The sequence below is a fragment of the Channa argus genome, chromosome 14, assembly GCF_033026475.1.
Source record: "Channa argus isolate prfri chromosome 14, Channa argus male v1.0, whole genome shotgun sequence".
In the NCBI taxonomy this organism is placed as follows: Eukaryota; Metazoa; Chordata; class Actinopteri; order Anabantiformes; family Channidae; genus Channa; species Channa argus.
The window spans coordinates 646,537-667,250 of NC_090210.1; the positions used below are offsets into that span (position 1 = coordinate 646,537).

The 20,714-nt window shown below is 39.7% G+C and overlaps 2 protein-coding genes and 1 non-coding gene across 11 annotated transcripts in view; all 3 read left to right on the forward strand.

Annotated features, from left to right (window-relative positions):
• Nucleotides 1–2,863, forward strand: part of tmpoa (thymopoietin a) — a 39,015-nt gene extending 36,152 nt beyond the window's left edge. For all 7 annotated transcript variants that reach the window (XM_067474413.1, XM_067474415.1, XM_067474410.1 and 4 more), the window contains 2 exons: nt 148–248; nt 1,769–2,863. In XM_067474413.1, coding sequence (XP_067330514.1) covers nt 148–248; nt 1,769–2,162 — 495 coding nt within the window. In that variant the 3' untranslated portion in view covers nt 2,163–2,863. The remainder of the gene's footprint in view (nt 1–147; nt 249–1,768) is intronic.
• A 4,760-nt stretch (nt 2,864–7,623) lies between these two features.
• On the forward strand, nt 7,624–14,256 carry slc25a3a (solute carrier family 25 member 3a). Of its 3 annotated transcripts, none has more exons than XM_067474318.1 (8): nt 7,624–7,780; nt 8,290–8,456; nt 9,480–9,604; nt 11,895–12,074; nt 12,704–12,885; nt 13,329–13,501; nt 13,609–13,719; nt 13,829–14,256. In XM_067474318.1, the coding sequence occupies exons 1-8, from the start codon at nt 7,659–7,661 to the stop codon at nt 13,987–13,989; spliced, it is 1,221 nt and encodes a 406-aa protein (XP_067330419.1). In that variant the 5' UTR covers nt 7,624–7,658; the 3' UTR covers nt 13,990–14,256. The 3 variants fall into 3 exon arrangements, with proteins under 3 accessions (XP_067330419.1, XP_067330418.1, XP_067330420.1); XM_067474317.1 differs by lacking the exon at nt 9,480–9,604 and adding an exon at nt 11,416–11,540; XM_067474319.1 differs by lacking the exon at nt 7,624–7,780 and adding an exon at nt 11,416–11,540 and having other exon boundaries at nt 8,316–8,456.
• LOC137099063 (small nucleolar RNA SNORA53) lies at nt 12,965–13,165 on the forward strand. The gene has a single exon (XR_010910702.1). It is a non-coding gene; the product is annotated as a small nucleolar RNA SNORA53 (small nucleolar RNA).
• Nucleotides 14,257–20,714: the final 6,458 nt, after the last annotated feature.

The following is a 20,714-nucleotide window of genomic DNA, read 5'->3' on the forward strand; positions in this document are numbered from 1 at the left end:
AATGTCAAGCAGGGGTCCACTGTGGGTCCACACATGCAGTGAATTTCCCTTAAAAGTAATCAGCAACAAATAGTTTGCTACAAGTCCTTGGGGAGATTTATTCAGCTGTTTGCTCAACACACTCAGTATGTTTGTTTTTCTCTGTAGGTGGAAAAGATTGCAGCTGGTGACCAAACATCGAAATTGAATGAGAGTGATATTCTGAAGGAGCTGGTCCCCAATGATATCAACAGTCCCACAAGATTGATGTAAGTGCCTAATGAATGTCTTTTGTTTCTTATAGAAATACCTATCACAGGTTACCAGAGACAGATTGTATGATGTTTTTTTTCTTTTTGTGTTCACAGATTAGAGCACATCCACATATTTATATCAGGAGAAGATTAAAATTCAGTTTAGATATTACCCTAGTAATTTGTTACCCAAGACCTGTCTTTACTGTTGTTGCTTTTATGATTTGGAGTAGAGACATCTCTCTCCTCACGTATATGATGCAATATTTAACAGACATGCATTCATCCTCACCTCAGTATAAAATCTGTACATTTTCTGGCCTTCTAACACTCAGTCTTTGGGTTAGACAAATGTCAGGTGGTCAATCATTTATACTGCACTGAAACATTTACCATATATTACTTAAAAATATTTTGGGCTTTAGAAACAAGACAACTGATGTAAGAATGAGTTCTTGTGTTGTATTTCATCAAACTGATGAATCATTATCATAGTTCTAGGCTGGTTGGATTACAGCTACAAATACTGAAACATTTATTGCTAAAGAAAATCTGAACAAAATTTTACAGCATTTAAGTTTATATGCTACACATTAAAACATAGTCATTAAATATTTTGCAAGATTAAAATTTCCATTTACTTCTAACATAAATGCACTTTCATCTCTACTTGCCATCTCTACCTTTACATTATTGTTTGTCAGGCTGATATAACAGTCACAGGTCTATATATAAACTTTTGTATGTTACATAGGTTTTTATAACCTGCCACCTGCCATAGGTAGGGGACCTGGTGGATCAATGGGTAAAGCATCAGGTTGGGATGCATAGGGTCTCAGGCTCGAATCCCACCCCACCAGGTGTAGCTCCGCCCAGCCATTAAGGGGCCACTATGGTGCCCATCATGAGTCGGGGAAAAAAATGGGAGGGTTGCGCCAGAAAGGGCATCTGGCGTAAAAAAAAAAACCTCATTCCAAATCAATGTGTTCCACTGTGGCAACCCCTCAAGGGACAAGGCACAGGCAATGATTTGAAATAGCCTGCCATAGGCACTTTGTCCTTGTCAAATTATATCTAAGAAACGAGGCCTTTGATTTAGCTACTCTATCATCCATATAGGAAAATCAAGTTTACTAAGTAACTAAGATTATTTCCAAATGTGTTAATTCATTGGTTTTCTTTACCTTTCACTGCTCTTGCTTTTTTTTAAAGATAAATCTGTATTAATGTCACGCATTACTATTTCTAATGCAGCTGAATTCAAATGGAAGACCTGCTCTTTATTTACCTGGTTTACTTTAGTTACCATAGTGAATCATAGTGTATGAGCTTTTTTTTTAATCCTCAAACACGCTATTAAATCAGTAAGCAAACACATAGGCTGATCAGCTTTCATGTAACTGAAAGCCCATCTTAGGGTTAATCAGTTCAGGCTTAACATCAGTTTGTTTTCTCAAATGCCCCCAAGACCTCAAAGACAATTACATGTCTGTCTGTGTGCCATGTAGACTAAGTACTTGTCTTGTGCCTCATAGTGCCACCTGTCGGCAACCCATCAAAGGAGCTGCCGGTCGCCCAGTGAAGTCGAGCGATTTGTGGAATGATGAAAACAGCCTCTTCTCTCCAAAACACATTAAGACCAGCGGTTCCTCATCCTCCTACACAGAGAGACTCAGCAGACTCACCAGCCTGCCCTCTGGCACTCCCTCCACCTCCTCTTTTTCCTCCTCGTCCACCTCCTCCAGGCTCCTATCTGCAACGCCTCCTGCAGTTCAAACCAAAGCAGCACGCCACAGTGTTTTATTGTGGATTAAGCTGTTCCTGCTGGCCATTGTGGCTGCTTTCCTGTTTTTGGTTTACCAGGCCATGGAGACAAACACCAGCGCTCCATTTCCAGACTCAGAAGTGGCCATTGGCAGCACTGTGTAGAGAGTTAAAAGGAAAAGAGAAGCCTGCATGCTTCTGTTTATTTTTCAAATTATAAATCTACATTGTAGCCATCTTGTTAATGGGTGCCGTGATTACCTTTGACGTCATGACTTTCCCCCCCCCCTCAAATTCCTCCTTATTGTTTTCCCTCATTCCTCTCTCGTTTTTACGTTAATCCCTAAGGAGAAACACTTTAGCCATTCAGTGATTCGTCAAGGATATCTATGACACATTATGAAGGGACAGTAGCACACATGGTGTTGTCTTTATGGTCAATCCTTGACATGAGGTTACATCAAAGCCATCCACTAATCAACTCTGAGAAACATAAACATGGGAGCTTTCATGGGAATATGTGGAATTGTGGTCAAGTAAATTTTTTTTATGACAGACTTGCATGGTGTGTGTATGTTTGTGAGAGTGAGAGAGGATTGAATATGTGATTAATGATCTTTCACATTTGGCCTTAATTTTTCTCTGTCAGTCATTAACAGCCTTGAAAAGTTTGTTTTGTACTCGACCATTTTCTTATTGAAATGCTGAGGCCTGTTATACAATTTGAATTGTTCTAAATCTTAAACACAAATTTTTTCTTAATCTTCTCTTATATTAAAAGTAGATGTTAGTATATTCTACATAATTATGTATTCACTGTCACAAATATTGAATATTCACTCAATAAACTATTGTGTTGTTACTTATCCTAAAAGACCATTTTATTCCAGAACATGTAGTTTGCACATTTGACTCTTTAAGAGTTCTCATGTTTCTTGGGAAACTTGGATATTTTTGGTTTTCCAGCCCAAGTCATGAAAAAGGAAATTTGTCTGATCTCTGTTTGTGTCTCACAAAGTTGTGAATGCAGAGGTTTGTGTTAAAAATAGAAGGCCGAGATAGAAGTCTGGGATCTAGTATTTCTCAGGAAAGAATTACCCCTACATCTTTATAACATTTTCATGTGGTAACAGTAGGCAACCTTATGTCACTCCATTAGAGGGTGGTATAGCTACTCTGACATTACCGCTCCCCAACCAACCTCAATTCTGTTGTTTTTATAGCACAGCATGTCATTACGATTCTAAGATACCACCACCAACTGTGCAGTCAATGATAAATAGAATTATCACATTTCTCACAGTTTAAAAAAAGACTGCAGAAAACTGATGTCCATTATCTGTCCTAACTACAGCTGGTTGGATAAAATTGACTGAAACTGTTGACTAAGCTGTAGGTAATTAAAAGACCTGGACTTAACAGCTGAGTTAATTTGATTATCAAATTTAAATCCCTACCGAATGTCCTCAAGACAAACTAATAAATTCAATTCAATTCAACCTTATTTGTATAGCACCAATTCACAACTAAGTCATCTTAAAGGACATCACGTAATAAAGACAAGACTATAAATATGTATAGAGAAAACCCAACAAATTAAACAAAGCAAGCCCGAGGCAACAGTGAAGAGGAAAAACTCCCGTTTAATGGACGAAACCTCCAACCGGTCCAGGGTGGGTGGCCATCTGCTTTGACCGATTGTGGAGAGAGAAAAGAAAAGGGCATGCTTAGACTGCTGGGGGAGCCAAGAAAGACTTGATGACATTTTTTAACAAAATGCTGCATTAAACAAATCAGCAAAACAGTGGAAAGATTATTTCTGTAAGTCAAATAGGATTTGATCCATCTTAAGCTACATCCTTGGATGCCATAATAGTTTTTGAGTCCACAGGATCAACTGTTAATAAAACATCATTAGAAACTTTCAAAAGCTGATTCTGTGCTGTGGTATCTTTTAAAACCAGATGGAAATACCTCAAAAATTGTATTTCTATTAAGAAACCACCTCAATCTGTCCTCTCTGACTTTATCTCCAAAACATCTAACATGATCTGTCCCTCTGATGTCCTCATTCCTGATCCTCTGCATCCTCGAAACTCCCAAAGAGAACCTCAACATCTTAAGCTCTGTTACCTCCAGCTCTGCCTCCTGTCTTTTCTTTAGTGCCACTGTCTTTAAGCTGTACAACTTCACTGGTTTCACCAACGTCCTGAACACCTTTCCTTTCATTCTTGCTGATACTCTTTTGTCACACAACACAGCCTGTCCATCACCAGAGCAAACAAGAAGGGGCTCAGAGCTGATCGTTGATGCAGACCCACCTCCACCTTGAACTCCTCTGTCACACCTACAGCACCTCACCACTGTCTTACAGCTCTCATACATGTCCTGCACCACTCTAACATACTTCTCTGCCACTCCAGACGTCCTCATACAATACCACAGCTCCTCTCTCACTATCCTGTCATACGCTTTTCTCTAAATGTACAAAGATGCAACTCCCTCTGACCTTCTCTGTATTTCTCCATCAGCATCCTCAAAGCAAATACTGCATCTGTTGTTCTCTTTCTAGGCATGAAACCATATTGCTGCTCACAAATGTTCACCTCTGCCCTTAGCCGAGCTTCCACTACTCTTTCCCACAACTTCATTTTATGGCTCATTAGCTTTATTTCTCTGTAGTTGCCACAGCTCTGCACATCTCCCTTGTTCTTAAAAATCGGCACCAGTACACTTCTTCTCCATTCATCAGGCATCCTCTCACTTTAAACGATCTTTTTAAACAAACTAGTCAGGAACCACTGCCTTTCCACTCTTCATTCTCTTTAACATCCTCCTCACTTTACTCTCATCAATCTTTGCTACTTCCTGCTCCACACCAGTCACCTCTGCTACTCTTCATTCTCTTTCCTTTTCCTCATTCATCAACTCTTCAAAGTTCTCCTTCTATCTTCCCATCACACTCCTGGCACCTGTCAATACATTTCCATCCTTATCTTTAATCACACTAACCTGCTGCACATCCTTCCCATCTTTATCTCTTTGTCTGGCCAACCTGTACAAATCCACCTCTCCCTCTTTAGTGTCCAACCTAGCATACAAGTCCTCATATGCTCTTTGTTTGGCCTTTGCCACCTCTATCTTCACCTTACGCTGTATCTCCCTGTACTCTTGTCTACTCTCTTCAGTCCTCTCAGTGTCCCACTTCTTCTTAGCTAACCTCTTTCCCTGTATACACTCCTGAACTTCCTCATTCCACCACCAAGTCTCCTTGTCCGCTTTCGTCTTTCGAGATGACACACCGAGTACCCTCCTACCTGTCTCCCTGATCAAATTAGCTGTAGTAGTCCAGTCATCTGGAAGCACCTTCTGATCACCCAGAGCCTGTCTCAGCTCCTCCCTGAAAACTACACAATATTCTTTCTTTTTCAACTTCCACCACTTCGTCCTCCTCTACAACGTTGACACAAGATGTAGTCCCCCTGAATGCATCTCCCTCCGCTATTATATGTCACCCTATGTTCCTGCCTCTTCTGGAAGAAAGTGTTCACTACAGCTATTTCCATCCTCTTTGCAAAGTCTACAACCATCTGTCCTTCTGCGTTCTGTCCTGAAGACCTGCCCATCTAATTCTCATCACCTCTGTTCCCTTAACCAACACGTCCATTGAAATCTTCACAAATCACCACTCTGTCACCTCTTGGGATGCTTTGCATCACTTCATCTAACTCAATTCAGAATTTATTCTTCTCTTCTAACTCCACCAAATACTGACCAAATACTTATTTTACACAGGAATTTCTAAATAAATTCTTTAAAAATCCTACTAAAATCCTACAAAATCCTGTGATTTCTTGGATTTTTTTCCCGCATTCTGTCTCTAACAGTTGAAGTGTACCTATGATGAAAATTACAGACCTCTGTCATCATTTTAAGCGGGAGAACTTGCACAATCGATGGCTGACTAAATACTTTTTTTGCCCCACTGTAAGTTTGGGGGGAATTTTAACACTGCAAACCTTCATATAGTGTGCATTGTCAATCTGGCAATCTAATCTAGCTCCGGCAGCGAAAACTTTTTCTTTGGAAGTAATCTAGTGCAGATGGGATGACAAAGCAGGACTGTTAAATTAGGAATCTTTTTGTCACACCAGCTACTATGCACACAGTTTTGTCTAGGTTTTTGTTGACTCCACAGTTTAGCTTTGAATTGCCCACTGACTGAACAGTTGAATGTTTGCAGGCCCTAACTTTGATCTTTGCAGTCTGACTTGTTAGTAATTTTCTGGTAACACAATTACATCGTGTCTATTTTGAGACTGCGGTCATGATGGGTAACTTTCTCTATTATAAACCAAGGATCACCCTGCCACACACAACTTTGACTAATTTGACAGTGCAATTTGATGCTATGATAAAATCCACAGAACAATTCCTTTTAAGGATACTAGTGTAATGGCAAGAGCTGATATCCAGCAATTAATGGTCACTTTTCCAGTGAAGTGAAATATAAACTATACGTGGTGAATGAGTGTGAGATGTGTGTGAAAATGTGAAAATGTTAAGCTGCAGTTTGCAGATACCAACATATGTACAAAGACACATTTCTTCTACATGCTCATTGGCTGTAATGTTTGCAGTATGTTCAAGTCAAGTGCCTATTGTTGAACCAGACATAAGGTAATGTGAGCAGGCGTGACACAATGTCACAACCACGCCCACACTCTTCTGATTAGTGCAGTCTGAGCTGTCACTTTGAACCTAATGCAGTTTGTGAAGTAAGCCAAATGCGAAGGTCAATTAGCAATTGGAATGACTTATATATTACATATTACTGGATGTAGACTGTATTTTAAGTTGGTGTTGTTTTTTAGCTTGTCCAAAGCCATATAAGACCCTAAAAGTAGCATATTGCAGCAACTGTAAATATCTGGTAATTAAAAATGTTACTTGTGATGTAAATCTTTGAGAAAATCATATCATAATTTTCTAAAAATTCTGTTTAAAACTCGTTATAGAAATAAACTTGCACTTTGCAAGAGAAGGCCAAAAAGCTATTAGAAAGGGGTTCTTTAGTGAAATGAAATCCTATGTTGAATGGTTTGATCCAAACCTGCAAAAGAGATAATTTATATTAGTCATTAGCATTTACAGGGATGACACCTTTTAAAAATGTATCTAGTCATAAATGTGCTGCAAAAGCTCTTTTGAGTAGTCATGTTAGCAGCTTCAAGAGGAAAGTTTTGATTGTTACATGATTACAGTTCATCTTAGGAAGAACATCATTTTCTGAAATTACTTGATACAGTATCTTATTGTGAAAAGGTACTAATGATGCCTTTCCTCAAGTCAGAATCATTGAACAGCACTTGCAGTACTGCTGAGATATCTGCTTGGAAATGTGTGTAATGAGGCTCATCCTCCAGTATGTCCTTAAACCCCAGATTAAACACACCTTGTTTTCTCCACTCACCCATCATGACCTCTCTCTCAGCTATGTACTTCCTACAGTTTAAGGTTTCAAGAGTCGGTGTCACTGCGGCTTTTAAGAATTTCCTCTCAAGTTCCTACAAGCACCGCCTTATTTTATATTTGACCGTTTGTTATTGGGCCAGAGATCTTGATTGAAGGCTGTTCGGCGTGTTTTTACGGGTCAGACAAATGAACGGCCCGCCCAGGCTTTTCGGTGACGTAACGAAAGAACAAATTGATGTATCGCGAGGTCATTCGGCCTCTTCGAACAGCCGGTTACAGCACAGCGGAGTCGCCATCTTAAGCAGAAAGTAAGTGGAAGTTCATTTAATGAGTGTTAATTTAGACTCTTTATTGTGAAATGTTATATTGCAAGTCATTTTAAATTACATTAATTGTAACGTCTTGTTAGTAATTTTCTTCACGGGATTCATGTATTCTGTTCGGAGACCTTCCACCTTGAATCGGTCAAGTTAGCTTAGCACAAAGCGTTACTTTAGCATAGCATTGTGGGGAGCTAGAACAAAAAAGTAAATGCAATGGTATTTAGTATTTATGACGAAGACCTTGAGATGGCTAACTTTTGCTCAGAAGCTTGAACCAACTTCGAGTTACGTGATAATTCGTGTTGATTTAGTGAACATGTCCCCTTCACGGTCATTCAGACGTCAGACTCGCCAACCAGCACGTGACATGTTGTCCCTTCGGTCGATATAGGATGTGTTTCGTGAGTCGGTGGGGGTGAATTGTGCTTTCAGTCACCGCAATCAGTTAGCTTGAGCTATTACACACGATTAATCTGTTGGTCGTCCCAACGCAGCTCCGCAGGAAGGCAGGACGCCATCATGTACCCGACGTCTTTGATGCAGCTGGCCCGGGCTAATCCGTTCAGCGCTCCTCTATTCACTTTCCAGAAGGTGGAAGAACCCCAGCAGAGTCTTCATGGACAGAAAACCCGCAGACTTGCAGCAGCCGCTGTTGCAGAAGGTAACCTCGGGCACAGGGCTATCGTTAGCTACATTAGCTTAGCCTGTGGGGTATATTTGGTTGTAACTGTTAGTCGTTTTCCATTAATTCAGATGTAGCATCAAAGCTAGTTGTTACAATTGTGTACGCACCGCAACTAACGTTAGAAATTAAATATACATATATACAGTATTCACAATCAGGGACTTGTTGAAGAGGTTAGCTGCTTGGCCTAAGCTGCATACAAGCCGCCTGTGGAGGACAAGGAAGGGCAAAGTGCTGTGTTGTATTTGTACAGCAGCAAATTGCGTCTTAACTGTCGCACTTTCTCTCAGATACTGGATCTAGGATGAGTGAGAGCACTGTAAAACGCCACTAAAGGTAACCAACATGAGTTAATGTTGCGCAATAAAGCAATGGTGCTAATTGTTTTCTGTCAAGAGCTTGTTCAAATTTAGCCCTTTTTAGTTAACAAGGTCAATAGAATCTCGTACAGTTCAAACCGCAACATAACATTTTTTTTTAAATGACTCCATCCTTTCATTAATCCCTTCATTGTTCTTTAATGTCTAGTTTGACGGCAAAGGTTCACCAAGGGCCAACGTGGTACTTTTTTTTTTTCCTTCCTGTCTTTATAATTTGGAACTTGTACTGGTTAGAGGCAAACATCTCCATCTGCTCACATCATCTTCATTTGAGTTGATAAGTGGCACTTAAATCCACAGCAAATGCAAGCTGGTGAACATGTACCACTGCATGTTCTGTGCTTGTGAGAGGGAAAAAAAGGGGCCACTGTAAACTTTATCCCCATGGGGCAATTTGTCTTACAGCCAATAAGCAATTACGCAACCGAATAACCATACACATACCAATACAATCAAAAAAAGACATCTAAGAGAATGAGGGTTAAGGTTAAATTGGAAGACCTGTTTTTAATTCCAGTTGGATTATGCTGAAAAAGCCAGTTGGACACCCAATAAACAGATTGATTGTCCTTTCTCATCTCATGTGTCGTCCTCTTAAAGTCTGACCTGTGTTTTTTAGAGGGAGACAGTTGTGATTTCGGCTCTCAGAAGTATTTCATCCTTTGTGGCTTTGGTGGGATTCTGAGCTGTGGCACCACCCACACAGCTGTGGTTCCCCTCGATCTGGTCAAATGCAGAATGCAGGTCTGTGTTCATGGCTCGATGCAGTTTTTTAACGTCACGCCTCGCCGTCCCATAACTTTTTTTTTTTTTTTTCGTCCTTTAAATGCACCAATTAGCATGTGATAAATAGCCAAACACCAGTTGTGAAAACATTTTCCATTACTTCTCCATTATGTGGTGATTCAAATGTTTTGGATTGATCATAACATCACCCCCTTGATTCTGCAAAAGTGCTCCTATATAAATGCTTTGTGCTCACCAGCCCCAACTTGGGTACACAATAGATAGAGGTCAACAGATTCACACTTTCCAAAAAATGTCCTCATTTCTTATGGCTCCATCCGGTGTGTCTGAATGTATAGTGGACATACACTATGGGATCCGTCATTGATGCCACAATGAACTATGTGCCCTTGTACTGTCAGGAGCATCCAGTTGAAAAGATATTTGAAACACAGGCATTAGAAAACATGATGCCAGTTGCATTTTGGTGTGTCTTTTTATTTTTAGTAAATCATGTACTTATATTTATTGAATAAAGGAAGAAAAAAGCCAAAATGACTGTAAGATAAGGTCACAGTAGTTTTTACTGTAAACGGCTCTACCGACTAAGAACATCATCCCAGCCACTTATGTTCACTGCACAATGCAATAGTTTTGCCATTTTCAACTTCAATTCAATACAGCTCCTGCTTTATATATATATATATATATATATATATATATATATATATATATATATATATATATATATATATATATATATATATATATATATATATATATATATATATATATATATATATATATATATATATATATATATATATATATATATATATATATATATATATATATATGCGCTTGTCTATTACATCTGTCCCTGCCTACTGCAGATATGAATGAAAGCTTGTGATTTACTGAACAAACCTGATTGAGATAATTGGCAGCCAGTGGCCTGTCAAGTTTTACAGAACCCTTACCAGACTATATAAAAGGGATGCTGATATTAGTTTGAGCTGTTTTACAAAAATTTCTATTGCCACATTTCATAATAAAAAGAACAGGTTACCCAGTGAGATGTGTTTGAATAGTTTTCAGACAACTATGAAACAGATGAATAAGCTAAATCAGGTTCTACATTTACAGATTCAGATCATTCTTGGTTTCAGCCTCTGTATTAGAATTACCAGTGTTTATCCTTAAGTTTCTCCTATAATAGATTTAGAAGTGTCTTTTGTTTCATTAGTGTACTACACATAATGTTTTTAAAACTTGTGAGCTAGAATTTTCAACCCATATTAAGTGATTACTACCATCTCGACAGTCAGTGGAGTCTCATAGTACTTTTTGACCCACAGAATTACATTTTTATTTGTAAACTAACTTCTCAGCAGTCATGGTTTGGGCACTAGAAGTCAGGTTCCCCTCAAGAACCAGATGCCAGATGGGTGTAAACTGGGTGTGTTCCCCTAATTTCACTTGCCTAGTTTAATGGGAGTCACGAAAAACATTGTATAAAGGAGTAACTGGTGAATGGACCATCTTTCAAAGCCCCACAGGTTATTGAAATCACCTTTACAATGATTTGATCAGCATTTGGTGTGTAATTCTAATGGCACAGCCATGTAATGGAGGAATTGTGACAGTGAATTTAAATAGTCATGTAATTGACGTGCAGAACTGCCATCATCAAAAGGTAGTAATATTTTCTCCTGCAGTGACAGATCCTCCATTATAAGGTTCTTGTTTGGTGTTTTAATTTTTGTCCAGTTTTGCATGTGACCCTGCATGTTGCATGTATGTTGTGTGTGCCCTCCCTTCTACCACAGAGGATGTCAGCTGCGAGTTTGGCTCCTCAAAATACTATGCCCTCTGTGGGTTTGGGGGTATCCTGAGCTGCGGCATCACACACACAGCAGTGGTGCCCCTCGACCTTGTCAAGTGCCGTTTGCAGGTTTGTATGGAAGCTCAGCCTCTTAGACCTCTACATGACCCATTAGTATGTTTCCAAAAAACACACATTTTAGAAGAAAAAGGAACACTAATTTCAATTTAATGTGGAAATCATTCTAAGAAAAATTACAAACCCTGAATTGTCTGTAGTAGCCACTAGTAGACCTGTAGCTTATGTCCCCCTTTTGCACTTAATTTCTTAAGCAGCTAGTTAGCAGCAGCTACAAAAAATGCCAGCCATTAATCCAAACTCAATACTTCTTTCACAAGCTTTAAAATACCATCTATAACGAGATCCTAATGCTGCCCCTGATTTACTGATTTTACTTCTTACTGAAGCGTTTGCTGTCTTCAGGTGAATCCGAGCAAATACAAAAGCATTGGTAATGGCTTTGCCGTGACAGTGAGGGAAGATGGTGTCAGAGGCTTGGCAAAGGGCTGGGCTCCCACCTTCATTGGCTACTCCATGCAGGGATTGTGCAAGTTCGGTTTCTACGAAGTGTTCAAGATCTTCTACAGTGACCTTCTAGGAGAGGTGAGTCCACACAGGGCTGCTAGACTTACTCACATTTTGGTTAGAAGTCGTGCAAAAGTAAACAAATGGAATAAGGTGTCTACATATGACGTGAACCATTGGTTACATAAAAACCAGAGGTAAATCTTAGGATGTCAGATGCCAAGTTAAACTGTATGGTCTGCATTGTAAGTCGTGTGCTTATTACCAGCTCGGCTTGTTGGCTCAGGATTGCCACTTCAGGTTAAAGGTCTGCTTATATAGCACTTATATCCAAAATGCTTTACAATGTTACTTCACATTTATACACACACAATGTCAGTGGCCACACGAGGCCCCCATCTGTGTACAATGCTCAAGATTGCCATTTGTCTAGTTTACATGAGCTTTACATATGGAAAGACAAATTCATAACTTTCTGTCAGTGAGAGAGAAGGCAAACAGATCCATTCTAAATGGCTAATGTCAAAATTGAAATGGTTTGGGGGGTTTTAGTCCATGTGGCGATGTCAGCTAGGTACAGTGTCAAAGGAAATCATACTAAATCAGGGTTACTGTTTGTCTTTATATGGTGGGGTGGCCTTCACCTGCTCTGCGACATTGGGGATTCGCCTTACCTGACAAATGTGTTGTGTACTCCCACCCAACAGGAGAACACCTACTTGTGGAGGACATCACTGTACCTGGCTGCCTCGGCCAGTGCTGAGTTCTTTGCTGACATTGCTCTGGCTCCCATGGAGGCGGTCAAAGTTCGTATCCAGACACAGCCAGGTTATGCAAACACCCTCAGACAATGTGTCCCCAAGATGTATGCAGAGGAGGGGCTCTGGGCGTAAGTACGAAAGTCCCTCAGTTCCAGTAATTTATCACTGCTTTGTTGGCTGAATTTATCGAGAGGTTGGATATGTGACAACACGCTCCTTAGATCCACCTTTGGAGGACTCTGCTTGGAGCAGAGCTCCTCTGCAGCTTTTTTGGCTGTACAGTCGAAGGTGCTTGAGTCATTGGCGTGTGAGAGCAGTATACCTGTCCCACCAGCCCATCTGCATTACTGGCAACTGTTCTCTATAGACAGAATTCTCCCAGTGCTGCTTGTCTGGGGGACAGACACATGTCAAACATAATTTAAACAGCAGGGCATTGAGGTAAATCCTATCCCCCGAAGGGGTTGACCTTGCTTTTGCGTGTCTTGTGTATGGTAATGCGGGTGAATTGATCTGGTATTGGTACAACACATAGTACCTCTTTGTGAACTCATGTCTTTTGTAACTCCAGTTTCTATAAGGGTGTGGTGCCCCTGTGGATGAGGCAGATCCCTTATACCATGATGAAGTTTGCCTGCTTTGAGCGCACTGTGGAGATGCTCTACAAGTATGTTGTTCCCAAGCCACGCAGTGAGTGCAGCAAGTCAGAGCAGCTAGTTGTGACGTTTGTGGCAGGATACATTGGTGAGTACCACAACATCTCAAGACTGCTGGAATAAACTAATATTTAATGTGTTGTGATCCAGCTGATCTGAGTCTACTTCACTGATGTGTGTCTGCTCTATGTGCAGCTGGTGTGTTCTGTGCCATCGTTTCCCACCCTGCTGACTCTGTGGTGTCTGTGCTGAACAAGGAGAAGGGCAGCACTGCTTTCCAGGTCCTCAAGAAACTTGGACCTAAAGGTCTGTATGATCCACACTGGACTTGATATGTAGATGAAAAAACTGCACTTAATACTAGCATGTTTTCTTACTGTTATGAGTGTCTGAATATGTGGTCTCTCTGTATCAGGTGTGTGGAAGGGTCTGGTTGCCCGTATCATCATGATAGGTACCTTGACCGCCCTGCAGTGGTTCATTTACGACTCTGTCAAGGTCTACTTTCGCCTGCCCCGCCCCCCTCCTCCTGAGATGCCAGAGTCCTTAAAGAAGAAGCTTGGCCTCACAGAGTAAAGCCCCCACCTCACCCCATCCCTCCACTGAGCAGCTGTCTCTCCCAACTTCAACAGTGCACACAACAGTTTTCTTTATATTATGTGCTCAGCCCGGAGGTGCTACTATTCATGTATATTTTAAAACGGAACAAATGACTGAGGAGATGGAGCTGTCGCTTCATCAAGAGTATGACAGAAAATATTCCTAAGTAGAAATGTTGATCTGGTTTTATCAATCCCTGTCACTAGAAACCTGATAATTCTAATAAAAGACATGTTTCCCGAGCATTTTATTTCATCACTTTCAAGCCATACTGCTTGAGCATTTCATAGAATAACAGCATGCAGGGTTTCTTCTTACAACTGCTTAAAGAAGAGTCCATCATTTATTTGAACTTGAGCTGTTTTGTCATAAAACAATCCATTAAACACAAGAAATGCAAGTTGTAAAAGTAGATTTCTCTACTGCTCTTTTGAGTACTGATATCAAAGAAAGCAAATTCAATGACAATCCACGTACTGACTAAATTACTGTGGAGTAAGGGAGGTTAATCGGCTTTTCACATCTGCTACAGAACTAACATTTACAGGCAGGTTCATTCTTTTCAGGTTTTTGCTAAAATGGCAGATTATACTTGCTGTAATAATTCCTCCTGTTCATACCCCAATCATCACTTCCTAAGGTCCTATAAATGGAATTAAAGTCCATGTTTCCGAGTTTAGTGAAGGAAAGTAAATTGGAATGTTGTAAAACGATATTGCCAGATGTCCACATAATGTGAGTAATTTGTTATCCATGTTTTCACCTTGAAGATTGTGGGTTTAAAGCCCCATTTGCCAGTAGTCAAAGCCTTTACTATCTCACAATTGGAATTAACCCCCTGTTAAGTAAAGTGATTTTAAAATCTATGGCCATTGACCTTGACCCTATTATAAAATGTCTTGTCTAGACAAGATAACTCCTACACAGTCAGGGATTTGCTTGTTAGAAAAAAGGGGCTCATGCTCAAATTGTTTTCACCTAAACTTGACCCGACACTTTTCTTTATAAATATGTTTTAAAGATTAACAATGTCAGATCAAAACTAAACTGCACAAAGAATCAAATCCAGCCCTTTCCAAACTACTGATTTATGTCTGTTATACACGAAATTGGCCATAACACCTTTTGGAATAACTGAAATTTTTTAGGAGTGGGTGTTTGTTTATAGTATTGAGTTATGTTGGTGAAGACTTTGTTAAACATGAACACCTACATGAATGTTCTACGGCAGAAAAGCAGCCGTTTTAAATCTGAGAAAAGAGGGAAACCACTATAGGTACTGCATAAAGTGGGCATAGCTAATAAAATGTTGACGTCCCACAACAAAAACCACCGGTGAACTATAAGCAACAAACACAGAAGAGGCCAGCAGGAAAGTATCACAATCCACCATTTAAAGAGCAGAAATATAGAGGTTGTACCACAAGATGTAAACTTATCAGTTTTTAATGACCATCAAAAACCAAAGTGATAAAACAACCAAAGTCATGGAGCAAGAAAACATTTGCTCATGATGCAAATCATACAAAAGCTCATCTGTGAAACAGTGGAGGTGGTGTCACAGTTTGGGCTGAATGGCTGCTTCTGGAACCAACCCACTGATTTGTATTGATGATATAACTTATGAATGAATTCTGAGCTGAACAGAAACATTTTGTCTGCAAGTTTACAGAGAAAATGCAACAAAACGTATGGGCAGGAGCTTCATCCTGCATCAAGACAATGATCCAAAACTTTATCAGAGAGGAAAAGTGGAAGGTTTGACTGACCAAGTAAATCAATAAACCAGGGGTCACCAGCCTTTTTGAAACTGAGAGCTACTTCTTTGGTACCGATTAATGCGAAGGGCTACCAGTTTAATACTCACTTTACCGTTAATTATGTGTAATTACTAATAATTAACTAAATTAAGGATATTCATCAATGTGAAGACACAGATCATGTTAATGATTTCTCACAATAACTATCAAATGTGATTTTAATAAAGAAAAGCAACAAAAAAATTGGATGCAGATCATTGGTAAGTAGCGCTATGATGAGCTATTTTTAGAACAGACCCGTGGCCTACTCATGTGGTCCTTGCGGGCTACCTGTTGGTGACCCCTGCACTAAACCATACCCATCTGGACATGTACTTCACCTGCTGAAGAGGAGACTAAAGTGAGACCGCCCACAACAACAATAACTTGAGGAGGTGCAGAAAATCCCTGAGCAAAAAAAGGTCAGAAGAAGAAACCAATAGTTTGGTGATGTCAGCTAGTCACAGGATCAATGCAATTATCGAAATTGGGATTCACAAGTAAATTTGTTTTACTTTGTATTACTCTGTTTTACTTTGTTTTGTTGTTTATTTTATTAATTCTTTGTCTTTTCATCTTATCCTGTGAGTTCAGGGTCACCACGGCAGATCATTTTTACGTCAGATGCCCTTCCTGACTCAACCCTCCCTAATTTCTACGGGGCTTGGGACTGGAACTTCATGGCTGCGTGTGGGGATGGGCTGTTGGGGGTTCAGTGTCTTGCCCAGGGACAGTTGTTGTTTATAATGTTTGAATAATTTTGCTCAGTTAAAGTGGGGATGATGTGATACAATCATAGCAAAAACAGTAGAATAGGCCTTGGTGTTCCAAACCTTCTGGAAGGGCCTGTACAATATAACTGTCAAACGTTTAGGTGGTAGGTACTAAGTACATTTACTCAATTATAAGTGCAATCACAGTAATTACTTTATTATTTTTGTATTTTTATATACTCAAACAGGATTCAGATGGGTGTGGCTGAACTGTTTTACCTCTTAGAGGGAATTTTACTCTCCACCACTAGAGGAGGTCTTTACTCCACCATTGACTGCTTGGTAGATGAGTGCATTCACTCCTCAGTTGAGTTAAACAGGGACGCAAAGACTATCCTAATTGTAGTTGATGAAGTAAAATCTAGGAGTCCAACATCACAATTAAAAGTTTGTATTCAAAAGTTATAGTACAAACGCAAAAGTATTTCCCCTCACACTTGCATGATGTATATAGAATTACTAATGACATATTTATATTTGAGCAGCTGCACAAGGTTTATCTGCAAAGTCTGTGTATAATATGTCAGCCTTTAGTAAAAACAGTTAATGCAGTAAGAATATATTATGATTTGCACATATCAACTGTACCAGCCAGATCCCTGGTGCTGCTGCTCAGGTGGCACACAGAGAATGACGAGGCCATTATTAAATCCCCAAAGTGTGTTTCAAACTGTAGAAACTAATGTGTATATGAAGTGGAGTGTGTCATACGTGGAAAGAGAAAGGTTAGTATTTACCTGAAGTCTGCATTATCTAACGGATCTGGGTAATGGTGAGCCCAGCCCCCCACCCCCAATCACACACAGTTTTTATAATGCATTTGTTTGCTTGTGAAATACGCTGTTTGTAATCTGGCATCGTGCTGTGGAAAGGATGCATGCTGACAGGGTGAGTAGCAAGGGGTCATGGGAAATGGAATCATGTATGTATTCCCTGTTTGTGAGGTTGTAATGTCACTGCTGCCTCAGTAAATAAAACATCATAAAAACGTTCCCCAGAGATTTGTTTTGCATATTTCCTATTCTCAGATTTGATCACAGCAGTCATTTCCACATTTAGTGATAACCTGTAAATATGTGTCGTCCAGTCATTTCCTTCATGTTGGCAATTGGCAGTCTGTACCTGCTGGCTCCATCTGACCGCTGATGGAATCTGCTGTTAGGCTTCAAGCCTTCACTATTAGGCCCAGTAAAAATGGTTTCCATTGAATTGTGCCAGCACCAGACAGGCAGAGTGAGATAGTATATACCAGTCACCCACATGAACCTCCAGCTTTAATGCTTTTTCAACAGGATTTTATCGAGGCTGAAAACTAGAGGCTCTGCTGCAGCCCACTATGCTCTGATGATTTAACAAGGAACCTTTTATCCCACTGTCATCATTTTTACTTCATTACACATTTGTGTAAATTTGCAAACAATATATTTTCTTAATTCTAATAAAATACCTAATAAAATAAGTACATTTACTCAGGCATAGCAGTTTATAATCTAATACTTTACTTCCAATTTATGTTATATTTTATTTCTCTACCATAATCTGACAGCTTTAGTTTAGTTTAGTAAGATTTTTAGAAAACAAATTTTCATTGCTATGCTGATAATACCCAGCTATATCTATCTATGAAAGAATGAAATCAGTTCTATCTACCAGATGAAAGAAATCAGTTAATCAAGCTTGAAGATTGCCTACAAGACATAAACGCCTGGATGTTCCCACAATTTCTTACTTGTAAACTCAGACAAACTGAAGTCATAGGATTTGGGCCTAAAAATCTCAAAAATTGCTGAGATTGCTGTCCAACCATATTGTTACTCTAGATGGCATAACTCTGGGCTCTCTTCCGATAAAGGGAGTTTTTCCTCTCCACTGTTGCCTAGGGCTTGCTTAAGGGGGAATTGTTGGGTTCTCTCTATACATCTTTATAATCTTGACTTTATTCTGTGAAGTGCCTTGAAATGACTTTGTTGTGAATTAATGTTGTGAATATAAATAAAGTTAAATTGAATTGAATTTAGTTACTATATACTTTTTACAGATGTACATGATAAAACAGTTGTCAGTACATGAAGTGGTCACCTCCACCTTTACCAGCTGAAGGACTGTGGGTGCCACGGGTGGACATATCATTTTTGGGTACCTGAAAAAACAGCAGCCACTTGTAAAACTTGGTCATAAGTCTCAAAGTTTTAAAGAATGCAAGGTTGTTTTTTGTTAGCAAACCAGACGCCTGGTGGGATCATAATACATAAATAAACACCACCTTTGTATGTTTTCAATGCACAATTAATCATATTATCAAATCTCAGTGACATGCAGTAGACCTTTTTTGGGGGGGTTAGGGTTTTTGGCCAGGAGGGAACTTCCAAAACAATCACTAAATTTCATTGAGGCTTCAATTTTTGATAAATGAAATGTAAGTTCCTCTGGAGAGAGTCGTACTATCTTATTCTGAGCATGTCCACAGACCAGTGTTTATAACAGAGGGGTGCAGAACATTTTCCACTTCAATCAGCCTTTTAATTAGTAATCTAACAAAGGTCAAATTACATTCTATTGCGATGAAAAAAATGCAAAGAGAGTTGTCGCCTGAAATAGAGCTCCAAAGGGGGGCTAGTCTATCTTAAAACTTAGTATTTCAGTCAAACTCTGCCTGTATAAAGTTGGCAGGGAACAATGACATCTATCACATAATGGGGGAGGCATCTCTGTAGATCTTAGCTCGGCTTCTTATATGCTTCACCACCTTATATGAATGTATTTTGGTGAGATTATGGTTTGGTGCCCCCATATCCCCACACGTACTCACCACCCCAAACATTATGACAGACAGATAAGATAAGATCAAACTTGATCCCACAGTGGGGAATTTCAGCAGCAGGTTAAGCAGCTCAGGGGAATGGTGTACAGTGCAAAAATATTTTTTATAGTATTTAGTATTTACAAAAATGGAAAAGTGGAAATATTAATGTATATACAAAAGCATTTATATGTAACCAGGTGGTGAAAATCCCTTATAGTACTCGAAACTTTTAATTGAATTTAGTGGTGGTTTTGCTGCAGTTGCTGAGTTTCAACTGCAGAGGGCAAAGTCTTACTGTGTGCATAGCAGTGTATCGTAATCAGGTAAAGGCTACCAGGAAAAATACAGTAAGTGAAACTGATGCTCTCACCAAGTAGAAATGACTGCAGTTGCAGACACATTGTAGATACTTGTGAATCAAAAAAAACATTTCACGCAGCATGATATCTATGTGCCACTGCCGTATTTGTCGCTTATTTGTGTGCAATTTATTTCTGTCAATTTTTTGAGGGTTGTCATTAAATTCCATTTAATTCAATTCAACTTTATTTATATAGCGCCAATTCAAAAGTCATCTCGAGGAAATTTACAGAATAAAGTCAAGATTATAAAGATGTATAGAGAGAACCCAACCATTCCCCCTTGAGCAAGCCCTAGGCAACAGTGGAGAGGAAAAACTCCCTTTAACGGAAGAAACCCCCAGCAGAACCAGTCTAAGGGTGGGCAGCCGCAACAAAAGCAACAACATCATCGGTCAAGTTGGTAGGACCAGCAGCTGCACACTGGAAAACACACAACTCCACTATATAGTTATACACATAGTTATACACAGCATAACTATCACTAACTATATGCTTTATTAAAGAGTAAGGTTTTAAGCCTAGTCTTAAAAGTAGAGAGGGTGTCTGCTTCCCGAATCTGAACTGGAAGCTGGTTCCACAGGAGAGATTCTTGATAGCTAAAGGCTCTGCCTCCTATTATACCTTTGGAAACTCTGGGGACCACAAGTAGGCCTGCATTCTGAGAGGGGTCTACTACTAAGTTGTACAGTCTTACAGCAGTGTGGATGAAAGACCTGTGGTAACATTTCTATCTACACTGAGAGTGTATCAATGTGCTGCTGATGGGGCTGCACAAAGCCTCCACTGTTTAATGCAGCCGATGAGAGATATTGTCCATAATGCCCCCCTCCCCAGCAGGTGGTGCCCTAGGCAACTGCCTATATGGCTCTGAACGTATCAAACAAAAAACTGCAGAGATCTTAATGCATCAGTGAGAATGGAAGCTCTGTCTGGCTTTTACAATCAGGAGGGTAAGTGTCAACGC

Coding starts and splice junctions, on each gene's coding strand:
- slc25a3a (XM_067474318.1), top strand. CDS start 7,659: ATGAACGGCCCGCCCAGGCTTTTCGGTGACGTAACGAAAGAACAAATT. Junction 8,457..9,479: donor AGCAGCCGCTGTTGCAGAAG/GTAACCTCGGGC, acceptor TGTGTTTTTTAG/AGGGAGACAGTTGTGATTTC. Junction 13,720..13,828: donor CAAGAAACTTGGACCTAAAG/GTCTGTATGATC, acceptor TCTCTGTATCAG/GTGTGTGGAAGGGTCTGGTT.